The 13,557-nt window shown below is 42.9% G+C and overlaps 5 protein-coding genes across 5 annotated transcripts; 3 read left to right on the forward strand and 2 right to left on the reverse strand.

Moving 5' to 3' along the window:
* Positions 1-2,665: 2,665 nt before the first annotated feature.
* On the reverse strand, positions 2,666-3,397 carry SPPG_09292 (uncharacterized protein; the record flags this gene model as incomplete). The annotated part of the gene is made up of 1 exon (XM_016757451.1): positions 2,666-3,397. The coding sequence occupies one exon, from the start codon at positions 3,395-3,397 to the stop codon at positions 2,666-2,668; it is 732 nt and encodes a 243-aa protein (XP_016607425.1).
* A 520-nt stretch (positions 3,398-3,917) lies between these two features.
* Positions 3,918-5,306, reverse strand: SPPG_05630 (uncharacterized protein; the record flags this gene model as incomplete). The annotated part of the gene is made up of 1 exon (XM_016753839.1): positions 3,918-5,306. The coding sequence occupies one exon, from the start codon at positions 5,304-5,306 to the stop codon at positions 3,918-3,920; it is 1,389 nt and encodes a 462-aa protein (XP_016607426.1).
* A 2,322-nt stretch (positions 5,307-7,628) lies between these two features.
* Positions 7,629-8,606, forward strand: SPPG_05631 (uncharacterized protein; the record flags this gene model as incomplete). The annotated part of the gene is made up of 1 exon (XM_016753840.1): positions 7,629-8,606. One exon carries the CDS (start codon positions 7,629-7,631, stop codon positions 8,604-8,606), a length of 978 nt encoding a protein of 325 aa, XP_016607427.1.
* Positions 8,607-8,645: 39 nt separating this feature from the next.
* Positions 8,646-9,473, forward strand: SPPG_09293 (uncharacterized protein; the record flags this gene model as incomplete). The annotated part of the gene is made up of 1 exon (XM_016757452.1): positions 8,646-9,473. One exon carries the CDS (start codon positions 8,646-8,648, stop codon positions 9,471-9,473), a length of 828 nt encoding a protein of 275 aa, XP_016607428.1.
* Positions 9,474-9,531: 58 nt separating this feature from the next.
* On the forward strand, positions 9,532-13,530 carry SPPG_05632 (uncharacterized protein; the record flags this gene model as incomplete). The annotated part of the gene is made up of 1 exon (XM_016753841.1): positions 9,532-13,530. The coding sequence occupies one exon, from the start codon at positions 9,532-9,534 to the stop codon at positions 13,528-13,530; it is 3,999 nt and encodes a 1,332-aa protein (XP_016607429.1).
* Positions 13,531-13,557: the final 27 nt, after the last annotated feature.

Below are 13,557 nucleotides of genomic sequence, written 5' to 3' on the forward strand. Positions count from 1 at the left end.
CTGTAGGCGAACGAGGATTCCGAACCACATCGTCCATAGAAAATACTCGGTTTACCATCGCTCTCAAGAATCCTGAGTAAATTGCGTGACAACATTGACTTTTTGAAATTTGGATACATTCTTTGAAGAACTTCAGATGCTATTCCTGGTAGCGTTTTATCATTAAAGTCCACTGCGAGTTTCTCGGAGATCTCTCTTCTTTTTGTAAAATTGTTGTCTAGACGTATTTCGTTTCCGCCTGGGAGGATTATATCTTTGACGCAACAATCGCTTCCTTTGCTAGAAATGACATTCCGAACCTTAGGGATGACAAGGGTTTGTTTAATGTATTCTAGAAAGACACTTTCAATCAAGTGGCTTTCATTGAAATCTTTTAGTATGTACACACGATGTTTATCTGATTTGGTTGCTTCTTGCTCACAAATATCATCTACCGTCGATTTCAAGTCACAGTTTGTTTCAACAAAGATCCATTGAACATCCTTGCCGGGATTCTCTCTCTCTACATCTGCACCGGGATCTTTCTTCTTCTTCTTCTTTTTGCTGACATCTACATTTTCAGACTGGATCATTTCAGCCTTTACCCGTTCGCGTAATGATTGCTGAAATTTCACATCATGTATCTCTGCGAAATGGTTATCATATACCCAACCATAAAGGGCTGGTAAAGTCCATTTAAACGCCCACTGATTACCTACAATCTTCTTCATTACCTCACCTTTCTGTTCGATAGATTCATTCGAACAATTGATACGAGCGATGAAGTTCCTGAGACAATCTATCATATAGTAGGATGCACCATAGCCTAATTTCATCAGTTCAAATGCCAGATTTGGCATATTCCGTGCGCTTGCTCCGTTGTCCAAAGACTCGATTCTAAGAGCATTCATGAGCCATTGGTCATCCATAATCTCTCTACATCCTTTTCGATTTTGTGAACTATAGCCCCAGGTATGCCTGATGGCTTTAATCAAACAACGCCCCTGAGGAATTCCGTCAGGGTGTATGGGCATGCCATCTGTAAGATCCTTCTTTTCATCAAACAGTATCATATCTACAAGTTTTGCATCAGTCGTGACATCGATGACAGAGAACACATATGTTTCAATGCGAATGAAGTCATTGTACTCGTCGTCTCTGTACATGGCAAGGCATCCGTCAGTTTCTTCATATTCCTCGATTAACTTTTGTGCTTTCTTAGGTGTCATTTTCCCGCGAACATTTTTGAAGACATGGTTACTTTGTTTACTCAGTGATTCCCGAAAGTGTGGAAAGTTTTTATCCTCTTCATGCAGAGGTTCTTGTCTTCCAAACACACCATGATTTTCTTCGAAATCATTCTCCTTTTGATCTATCTCATGCATCCAGTTACCTTTTTTCTGCCTACGAAGATCTTGTACTTTTTTGTAACGATGATCCCTTGATCTGGCAAATCGGTCACCTTCCGTATATTCACGCTCACTATAAAATGGAGCCGTGTTCATCTCACACCAGTAAAGAAGATGTGTCCATTCGATTGCATAATCGGCTATTTGTTTTCTAGTGGCAGCGCCTTTCTCAGCGGCTTCCTTTCGCTTTTTAATAGCAGCCTGAGCCCTCTCTTGAATTTCTCTCATCTCGCGCTCTTCCGCTTCTTTATTAAGCCTTCTCGTCTCTCTGGCCTTTTCAGCAATAGCCTGCTTTTGAGCCTCAGTGCGTCTCGCTGCAGCAATTCTTTTTTCTCACTCAGATTGTAGGAATCTTGGTACTCGATGTATTTGAAGGTTCTCTAGTGCTTCTCGTCGTTTCTTAGTCCAGTTCTTACGTGAGAAGTTTCCAGAGACGATCTTCCGCATCATCTTCTCGAAAGGCTTCGAGTCTTCTTTTACGTTTCTGTTTGCGATTGGGTCAAAAATCAAAGACATAGTAAATAGAAATATATAGTGTTAAAAAATAAATATTTTCAAAGCTTTAAACGTATTTGTTCTTCGAATGATCCCGGCGCAGAGCCATATCCCGGCGCAGAGCCATATGCCGGAAGGCATGCCGGCAGGCATGCCGGGCGCGGAGCGGCCAATCCCGGCAGGGATGTTCATGCGAAGTGAGCAACTTTTACTGGATCATCAGGAATAGCCACTTTTCGATTTATTTTAAAGCATCTCCGCTTAGGAGGAGGTGGTGGTTTTCGTATACATGGTAACTTTTCTATAGCATACATCTTTGAAATAGGCGATTCTGCTAACCCATGTATTATATTATGAATGTACGAGCACGAGACACCTAACCTGTTAGCAATCTCTATGGCTGCCCGATAGTCATTTACAAATGTTCTAGAACCATCTTCTTCGATCTTGTATACCCTGTAGCGATCCTTCGTGTTTATCGATCCTGATTTGCGTCCCATGTTAAAATATATTGTGTATACAAAATATTATTTCTCTTTGTTTAAACGTGTGTGTTTATTAGCAAACGTTGTACAAAAGCTCTATAACAACGCCCCTACATGACGCTAAACAAAGGGATATCTATGTACATTGTGCTACGAAACACCTTTACAGACTGTTTTTGTCGTTTTGTATTTTTTTTCTGGTTTTGTTGTTTCCATGTCTGTTCTTCAAACGGACGACATAATTTTTTTGTTGATTTCATGGATTTTTTAGCGTGTGTCAACGGTAATTGAAGAGAATCAAGCAGCGGCGCTACTGCTTCCTACATCTGGAGGATTGATAACATCAGCATGGACAATGTCCTGATCGCTCACTTTAGCCTTGACGCTCTTTCTGCGCTTAGGGATGCTAGCTGCTATGAGTGCGTTAATCTGCATCTGCTGCTGCTCGATACGCTCCATGAGCATTTGCTCTAAATTAGCGGAATCCCCATCACGCTCAGGCTCAGGAAAGCCTGCCGGGATGCCTGCCGGCATGCCTTCCGGCATATGGCTCTGCGCCGGGATATGGCTCTGCGCCGGGATATGGGTCTGCACCGGGCTTGACCGCTCCGCGCCTGGCATACTCTCTTTCTCGACACGTCTGCGTTTAGCCTTTTGTGGACTGTAATCGCTGTCATCGGCATCATCGGAATCGTCAGCATCAGATGAAGAACCAGAACTCAAGGTTTCACCATCGGACTCTTCGAACTCTTCAAACTTCCTCTTTAACTTGAGAGATGAAGATTTCCGTTGAGTCTCTTCTCGCTTCTTCCGCTTTAGGAGTCGTCTCAGATGACCTTTAAGTGATTCTAGCAACTCCTTGTCATCCTTATATATCTTCTGATTATCAGCCATATTTTCTAATAAACACTCGCTTTGCTCGAAGGTGAGATCCTCTAGACCCATCTTGAGAGCACGACGCGCTATGGGATGTAGCAAGCCTCCTACAAAGTGCGTCACTTGCCCCCATTGACTCTTTGCAATGGACATGTTTCAAGTTCGGTTAGGTGTTTCAGAAAATGTAGCTATGTTTCAGATTCGGTTAGATGTTTCAGAATTATGGCGCGTGTTTCAGAACACGTATCTGATGTTTCAGATTCAGTTAAATGTTTCAAATCATACCTGATGTTTCAAACCCGTACTCGTGCTAATGGGAGAAAAGATACACCGAGTGCCTTTTTATGCCACCGGCTTGTACTCAGGGACGCCCTTCCGTTCAATGGAAAGAATCTTGGCATCCCTGCCGGCATAGTCTTGGCATTTCTTGGCGCCGTTTTTTAAACATAAACAACACGCCTCACGACTCTTCCAGAACCGTAGCGTCGCTTACGTGTTGCTGCGGCTTTTCTAGCAGCGATGATGCGCCTGTTTCTTGCACGAGCAGCCGCTCTAAGTCCTTTATTCGGCATGGCCGATACGTTGACGAGTTTTCGATGTGTTTTTGTCATATTCTTCTTGAGGCTTACCTAACCAAAGCTTAGAAAAAATCATCGTGGTTCCTGTTGTTGAACTATGCTGGTAACAAGCGAACACCATCACGGTCGATGCGCATCTCATGGTCAGTTGTCCAGAAAACATGGAATGTCTTGTCCTTGAATGTCTGAATATAATCGGGGTTAGCCGTAGTACCATCCGCTAGAGTAGGGCTTGGAAAATCGGCTACTTCTGGAGGGTTGGGATATTGACTCACATTGATGAGAATACGCCCATCGGCTAGAGTATTCAAACCACCGCCGATCATATCTGGACTTTGCTTGAAATTTTGCCTCCATGACCAATGCTGTATCTTTTTGCCTGCTAGTGCCCATCCTTCCAAATCGGACATAGTGGGGGCAAATCGCACATCATTGAAATCTTTATTACGTTGGCTTAATGCATACATTTCAGGATCTACAGTAGGTATAATATTAGTACCAGCACGAGCGGAACCGTTGGCAATCGCTTTTCCCTCAGGGAACCGCTGCGTACCCACCTGGATACTAACTGTTCTAATCCCAGCATCTTCACTGAAATTCAATTTGTCTACATCAGTTCGAACATTGTCAGTTGTCACCAACATCAATGACGAAACAGAGGACTGCTCACCAGTCACAAGTGACAATTGCTGTACGCGACTGGCTTGCCCAGCAAACTCCTGACTCCACACAACTTGCATGGGGATGGTCAAGTATTCGTTGCTCTCCATTAGGCTAAGGATCTTGTTGTAGTATTCGGGTATGGGCTCGGCGAACTGGCAAATGAGTTCGTTCTGGACAATCTTGAATGAATCTATTCCTGTGGATGTGGGGAAAATTTTGGCAAGTTCACTCTCTGCGGTCATCTCGACCTGGACACCACCTTTGACAAGACAGAGAGGGAAAGCCACTTCATTTTGAAAGAATGACAGTGATGAGCCAGTGACAGTGTATGCCCTGTTTTTAGCAACCACTGCTGAACGGTCGTTAGCCGCATCACTCGAATAATATTCACATTGCCCAAGATGTTGTTTGGTTTCCCACGATGTTAGAGCGTTTTCATGTGCGGTGAACAAATTATAATCATTGAGATCTTCGATGATCCTTCCATTAATAAGAACACTTTGGCGTTTCCATACAGCATCTGTTCCTGATTGACATAGCCTGTGGGTTGCAGTGGCAGAAACGATTTCCTGTCTATTTGCATCAAGCCCTACGACACGATATTTATGTAAGGTTTCATTCACAAGCCAAAAACGCTTGTCATCGGCTATTTTAAAAGTGATTTTGCTGCCAAAGTTACAGTCACCCGATCCGTTGGTAGGCTCGAAGCGAACCTGACTAGATGGCTGAAAATTCAGCACAACCCCGTTCTTGGCATTGCGCTTATACGTAAAGACGTTTGGGACTCGTCGAACCTCAGTTACCTGAATTCCTGAAGACATTGTGGTTTAACTTACACATCTAGAAAAAAAAAACGTCACTTTTTAAGAAAAAGTGACATCAAAAATTGTGCCTTTCGGAAAGGAGTTTGCTGTCCTAAATAGCCTGAACTCAGTCGGTGTAGCTTAACAAGTTACAATGGTTGTCAAAGCGAGGGGGTCAAAGGGGGACAGCCTATCCCCCTACAAAAAACCAACTCTAAATGGTCTTTTCGAACTTTGTAGATTTATGTGCACAAAATGAAACGGTTTCTTTGTATTATCCATAACGAACTTTTCAAATACATCTTCAGGTAAAGCGAGAGATAAGCCTGATTCGATCATTTTCTTAAGTTCACTTTTCAAAGGTCTAAAAATGATCCAGTTCGTCGCATTGCTACGGACAGCGGGACTATTGTGATAAAAATATTGACTCGACAGGATGCAGGTGATTCCAGCATGTCTACCCCGTGTAGCCAACTCATCGAGTGACTTCTTATGTCCTTTCTGCATATTGTAGTCATCTATGATAAGAAGTAAATCTCGTTTTCTTCCGCTTCGAACAAATTCATAAAGTTGCTCTTCGTGTATAAAATTGAGTATTTCATTGGAAATCTTGTCAAATATATGAACCTTTTTGCTCGTTCTTAAAGGGTTCCAATTGGTGTCATGTGGATTTGGTGTGAATATTATGATATTCGAATACTGCTTCTTCAAGAACAATTTGCATATCACAGCAATGTTTAGCGTTTTACCGCTAAATCGAGCGCCATTGTATACGATAAAACCATACTTTCTAGGAAGCCGTGGATCTGTATTATCCTTTATTCATCCAGAGACTTGACTAGGTAAGGGGGCAATTGTGATTGGCTTCATTGCACTTGTTTTTTATTTGCTCTCTGTATCTATAATACATTAGAAGAAATGAAAAAGTTGATTCTCGATAGCAACAGAGCGACGAACGGAAACAGGAATGAACCTAAATGGACTCTAGCCGAACCCATTGCATGTGATAAAATTCGATACAATTCAATCATTTTGCCCCTTTCGTGGGACATAGTAAACGACAAGAACAATATTGTCTCCTTTTATGATGCTGGGATGGGTAATGCTGCAAGGACTTTCGTTATACCTCCTGGTACTTACTCTCCAGATGATTTAGTGGATGCACTGACTGCTGGATTCAACTCTACAGGGACGCAAGCATACACTGTAGAATACAATCATATAAACAATCAAATCACAGTGACCGCGGGTACAACACCATTCAAAGTTCTCTACCCTCAAACCACAGCAAGCAAACTGCTCGGATTAGTTCAGACGCAGCAATCTGACCCTGGGAGATCAATAACTTTTGCGAATCCAATCGATTTGACAGGTGTTAAGATGGTGCTCGTAGCCTCATCTAACATAAGGTCAAATGATGTCATTTATGCAGGCGCAGATGATTTAAATATCATTGCCTCTATTCCGGTGTCGCAAGAAATTGAAACTGTCCTATGTGTGCAGAATTATTTTGACACCGACTTCATTGACACAGAGTCTGGCCTTGTTAGTACGATCGACATCCGTTTGCTTGATGCAGAAACATTGCTACCCTTGGATCTACAGGGCAAAGGGTTCACTTTAGTTCTCGATTGTCATTCCTCCGGCTTTGCAGATGATTAATTTTTTTTCATTTGGAACATGTAAAAGATGTTGCGTCAAAAATTCGCAAACTTTCTCTCAAGTGCAAAAAACTTTGGTCTTAGAGCGCTGAACAGTTATAACAAAGTTAACAACGGTATTAGACAATTTGTTGCCCATGCTGGACAAGCCAAAGATATCTATGGGAAAGTTCATCAATCTCTTGTCCATGACGAATCTGTACCCGTCAAAGTAAGAGAGACAATTTCATGAGGACGAGGCTATATCGATGATCTCCATAAAGGTCTAGGGTGGGGCTATGAGATTCAACAAAATTTTGATTCAGCCTTAAGGAAATCGCTTCCTGTTGAATTAGCGGGGTATTAATGCTACTTTTAGAAAAAGTAGCGTCAAATGATTTCATTCAAGTCATCACTGTAAAGAGGATTTTCATGAATAATAACATATTCGTTCCAGTTAATACCCCCCGCATCAGCGTCTGGGATGATGGTTTCCTTACTGTATGCTAATGCCGGCTCAGGCATGCGAGGTTCCTCCAGTTCTCTTATAATTCGAGAAAGAACTGTTTCCATTTCTTGCCCTTCATTCCTTTCAGCCAACTTCTTCCTCAAACGCTCTTGTATCCGTTCCTTCCTTTGCTGAGACGACATTCTTCTTTTTTTTAATAATACTATATAGTAAAATACAGAATAGAACGATATGTCTGTTGCCGAATTAGTAAAACTACTACAGCAAGGTAACACTGATGTAACTGCTTACAACTCTGAGCAGGTTGAACGTGATGTGTTCTGGAAAGAAAAAAGAAAATGGGTTGACTCAAAGTTACCTACAGGCTATTTCAAGCACCCGCTGTTAAACAAGTATCGTTCATTTGGTAAGGTTGATACACAATTTGTCAGTGACCCATACTATATTGAAATTGATAATAGACGTTTTGGTGAACTGAGAGATGAAAATGGACGCTCTTTGAATCCTGATACATTTCGTCCCATTGTGTCTGATGCAGAACTCAAACAGATGCGGGAGGGTCGTACCCGGATGAATGCTCCGAGTGCTAATCAAGAAACTAGGTATCCGATAAACCACGGTAGTGAAGGATACAAAAATGACATAGATTTGATTGCACGCATCCGACGAATGCGCGAAGGTTATGAAGAGTTTATAAAAGAGGAAAAACGTAAGGAATTGGCTGACATACAGCGTTTCCGCTCTTCACATGGTATTCACAATCCTGGGGAGAGTTTGCTAGAAACAACTGGCTTGGGCACTAGGGGTACTGATATTTCTGCCTCAAGAGATGAATACAACATGCAACGTGGCGTGATACGACCTACTCCTGCTTTGTCTGAGAACATCTTTTATGAGGAAGGAGGCACGCCACCTACACAATTAGTTCTACATAGGCGATCTGAATCACCAACCTCAGGCTTACCATCACTAGCGCCGATGGATGACTCACCATCTCCATCATCATCTGCATTTGACTTCACAACAATGCAGCCATCGCCAAGGCTTCACGAGAGGAGAAACCCGAGAGAATCATCCTTGCAGGAAGTTTACAATCCAAGAACCGGTAATTGGATTAGAAAAAATGGTAAGGTACACAAGGAACTTAAGAAAGAGTGGGCAAGTAATTCTTATAAGATACCATCATCATGGACAAAAGAACCTCGCTAAGCGTATTTGGGTTTTTTTATTTTCTATTTACAAGCTAAAATGCCTAAAAAAAAGGAATCTATGCCGGCGCAGAGCCAAATGCCGGCAGGCATGCCTGACATTACAGATGAAGAACAAAGTTTGAATGATGATGATGAAACTAATGACGATGATCATCAAGACTATGTTCAAGAACTTGTAAACAAATATGCCGGCGCAGAGCCTAATACCGGAGAGGTCAATGCCAGCGCTCCCAAAAAACGAACTGCATCAGAGAAGCAGCGAGCACATTTAGAAAAATCCCGAGAAAAGGCTCTTCAGGTTAGACGAGAACTCGCCGCCAAGAGAAAAGAAGAGAGAGAACTAGAAAAGAAGAGAAAAGAGGAGGAGAGGATTCTTGCTAAGGCCGAGGCTCTTAGGGTGGAACAGGAAAAACATGTCGAGGCTAGGCTCCGCGCTGAGGAGGACTTACAAAATACTTCATATAGTCACAAGACTAAAAAAAGAATTAAAACGCCGATACCAAAAAAAAGATGGAAGATTGTAGTTGAGGAATCGTCAGACGAAGAAGAAGATGATTCTTCAGATGATTATGAGGAAGTTGTCAAAGTCATCAAGAAAAAGAGAAATCGCCCCGTTCACCACACTCGCGCAGATGTAGTCCGTTTTAAAAATGGACATGAGTATCCCGGCGCAGAGCCATATGCCGGCAGGCATGTCGGGCACGGAGTGGCCAATCCCGGCAGGGATCCCGGCGCAGAGCCATATGCCGGCAGGCATGCCGGGCACGGAGTGGCCTATCCCGGCAGGGATCCCGGCGCAGAGCCATATGCCGGAAGGCATATCATGCGTACCAAACCACCATCGATCTTTGATGACATTGTATAGACCAAATGTCGGCATGCAATTCATTTTCTAAGCTATGATGATATAAAGGAATAAGAAGATGCCTTTGCCTAATAGCATTCAAGGCACATATACGGTTCGAAGAAATTTAGAAGTCCTAGATAATTTCAAGTCCGGAAAAGTTAAAGCCAATTCTATCTATGGAGAGAGCCTACGGAATAAAGATGGTATAGTCACTATACTCGATTTGGATAGTCAAATGCCTAGTCTCTCCATTCAGAAAAATAAAGGTAAATATACCATCTCTCTTGCCGAGACAACTTATGTTTTTCCATTAATTGATGATGAACATGATGTCAGGCTTGTAACAGACGATACTCTGCTTATAACAGAAGACGGCTTATCTGTTAAACCAGAGACACTCCTGCAACCTCTCTATAGGGCTCCCGACTCACGAACAGTAAGCCTAAACATTGATGATGATGAACTAAAAGTTGAGGATGAAAAATTAACAGTCATTCCTTATAACTATGATTTTCCACTCTACAGGGATGCCGAATCACGTACGGTTGGTTTACAAGCAGATGATACTTTGCTTATAACTGAAAATGGTCTATCCGTCAATTTCCCTGCTCCTGAGACGCTGAAAAAGCCGTTGTATCGTGACCAGAGTGTCCTTGGAATCAAACTTCATAAAAGTCTAAAGGTTAATAGTTCAGATGAACTCGAAACAAACTCAAGCCAACTGTTCAAAGCATTTGGGGCTATAAAGACATCCAGCGGTGCGGATATGCTGTTAGACATCGGGTCTTCATGGCTCAACTTTGGATTTGGTAGTCTGACCGAAATGACTAATGTGTTAGGAGAGGTAGACACCACAGCAATACGCTTAATGGTCGATTCTTCGACATTCAGTCAAGCAGGGTCTCGCTTGAGCCTAAAGTCGCCTGGCTACGAACAAATCCTGTATGGGAATCTAACATACGGTTTTTCAGGAAGTCCTTCATTCACCTATTCAACAACACTTTCAGAGTTGCGAGTTCCTAACGTGAAGTTGACCGGAACGATGCCAGCCTTTGGAGACTCATATGTGGTTTCAAAGGGTTATATGTCCAACTTTTTCGTAGGGTCTCAAACAGGCGCGGTTGCTATAGGGCCCGAATTTTCAAATCGAAGAGAAGTCGGAGTACTTGTTGACAACCAAACCATACGAATCATTGGAAATCAACTTGTTTCAGGTTTGATTTTCCAGGATTTTAATGGAGTTTCGATTCGGGCAGGGACTACTAACGATGTAGTCTTGAGTTTGAAGTGTGAAGCCGGTTCTTGTCTCCAAATGGTGAAAGCGGATACCATTAAAGATGTGCTTACTTGCTCAAATGGAGTTGAGCGACTCCAGAACGATATACAGTTGAGTTTGAAATGTGATGCTAATTCAGGGCTTGCAATGTCAGGTCGTGATACAATCCGCGATACTTTTACAGCATCTCAAGGAGTAACTCGAGTGGGCAACGATTTCAGATTATCTCTTACGGCACAAGGTCCCGACTTAACCCTCAATAATGGTGTTCTCAGTTCGAACATCGCCGCGGGAATCGGACTCCAGAAAAATGGTGCCGTTTTATCAGCGAATCTACGTGGAATAAATGGTGTCAGTGTTTCGGGAGACCTGATTTCGTGTTCGCTTACAGGAAGCGATACCGTTCTCCGAGTTGGTGATATGCTGAAAGGGAATTATATTGGCTTGACAAACTCGTATGGAAGTATCGTAGTTGTGGGTAACACGATACAGTATAATATGATTCCTCCACAATTCATTAGTAACAGTCCGAATCTTATAATCACAGGAAGTTATCCTATATACAATTTTACCATCATAGACCCAACTCCACTTTCGAAACAGAAAGATACTGATAATACGGAACAAAGTGATACCGCTGAAGTGTTGAAAACTGATGTTCCGGGAGGAAATGTGGTTGTTCTTTCTGGCGCAACTCCGTTGACCACAATTCCGTTCCCTTCAATGGTATCACCACCATTAACAGTTCCCCTTGCTGTAAATTCGATTCTTCCAATTGTCTCGACGTTCCCTTGGGGAATGGTCTTTGGTGGTGAACGCCAGCGAAAAGTAGAAAGAGATGGTGAGGGAAATCCAATACTCGATGGAGAAGGGAATCCTATATATGAACCGGCTGACCCGGTAACAGGTCAACCACCTTTAGAGCCCGGCTCGAATGTTGCAATTGCATCTGACCCCATCGGAGGGTGCACACATCTCTTGTTTGATACGCCTTCATGTTATCAAGGTATCAAATATGAGTACCCTCAGCAAGCAATCAACCTCTCGATGCTAAGGGATTACGATGATGAAGTCATCAAGCCTTGGGTTGGAAGTCAGATTACGAATTTGACATCGAATAATGTTACATTTGGAGGAAACATCAGCGGTAAACTAATCAGCGGAACCAGATTGAGTATTGCTCCGGGAGTGACAGGCAGTTCTGCCGTTTCAACATATTCCACATTCGATGGGGCTAAGAGTACTTGGTTTGGTCTTGACGGAATGGGATTTTTAGGCTATAATCCAGGTGCATCAACATGGCTCGGTGCTCAAGATTCATCAATGTTTATTTTTGCATGCGCGGGGAGTACGCCGAATCTTGGGCTCCGAATCGACACCAATGGTTCGTCAACATTTGGTAAAAACTTAACGGTTGCCGAGGGCGATTTTACCATTGGCACTGCTGTTAACGGGTTGCGTTCTCTTGTGATTCGTAACACAAGTACTGGAAACAACGCTTGCCCTATTTTGTTTCTCACCAGCGCGACTGGAGTCGCTCCGATATTCCTTAATGGACCAGGTCGAACGGTCGATGGTGGAGCGAACACTTTAACGGTACGCAATGACTGTGGGTCTGTTCGCGTGCAAGCGCTAGGCGCAAAAGGGTTGAGCATTGCTGGAACAAGTGGCAACATTTCACTGGATAGCACCACCGTATCAACTTCTCCAATAACAGGCGCCTTTGTTTGTCCAGGAGGAGTTGGTATTGGAAAAGATGTATTTGTCGGTGGTAATATCTTTGCGTCCACGAATCTGAAAGTTGCTACAGAATCATTCGTTACGACAGCCGTTGCTTCAAAGCAGAACACATCCCCTTTGCTCGATGCAATCAGTGGCTTGTCACCTACACCTAATACCTTCATCATGGGAACGGCTGGAGGTTTCAATGTGACACCTGTTTCTTCAATTCTAGGTGGATACCAACCTATTCTAACGAATTCCTCAGCGCTCAATATCTCTTCTCTTACAACAAGCGGCTCAATAATTGTAAATGGCGCCTCTGATATTGTGTTCCATGTTGATAACATCGGAAATGGATTGATGACAGGAGGACTGCTTGTCGAGGATGATTTGAATGTAGGAGGCATGATTTACCTTGGAGGTGTCGAGGTAGCCAGCCAACAGTTTGTTATTGCTAATACAAATCCTATTAGTCAGTCCTTATCTTCACTTCAAACCACTGTCACAAACAACAACAATTCCCTAACGACAGCACTTGCATCGAAGCAACCCATGAATAGCACGACAAACTCTATCTACACAATGACTGTCCAGCCTGACAGTTGGCTATATTCATCTGGGGGAACGAGTTTCGAGAATGTAACAAGCGCTCAAGTGAAATCTATCCTCGATGTTGCAACAAATGCTAATGTTAGTTCACTCCTTTCTGGGAAGCAAAGTAGCATAACAACTTCAACAAATTTGTCTCTGGCAAGTCTCACTGCAAATGGTTATTTAAGCATTGTGAATGCCGCCAATCCAACATACATGTCACTAGTCAACACGGCATCTAATGTGACTTGGGGTCTTCGAGTGGCTGGTTCTTCAGCAGATGGCTCTAATCCTGCCGGTGGTTTTGGTATAAATTGTTTGTACAATAATGTCGGTTATCTTTTCAAGATTTCTAATACAGGAATAACCCAAGTTACATGCACAACAGATTCGACATCCTCTTCTACAGGTGCGCTTCAGGTCTCTGGTGGTATGGGTATTTCCAAGAATCTTTATGTTGGAGGAGCCTGTACTCCAATAATGTGAAGGTTGCGACAGAATCATTTGTAACTA

Source organism: Spizellomyces punctatus (assembly GCF_000182565.1).
Source record: "Spizellomyces punctatus DAOM BR117 chromosome Unknown supercont1.9, whole genome shotgun sequence".
In the NCBI taxonomy this organism is placed as follows: domain Eukaryota; kingdom Fungi; phylum Chytridiomycota; class Chytridiomycetes; order Spizellomycetales; family Spizellomycetaceae; genus Spizellomyces; species Spizellomyces punctatus.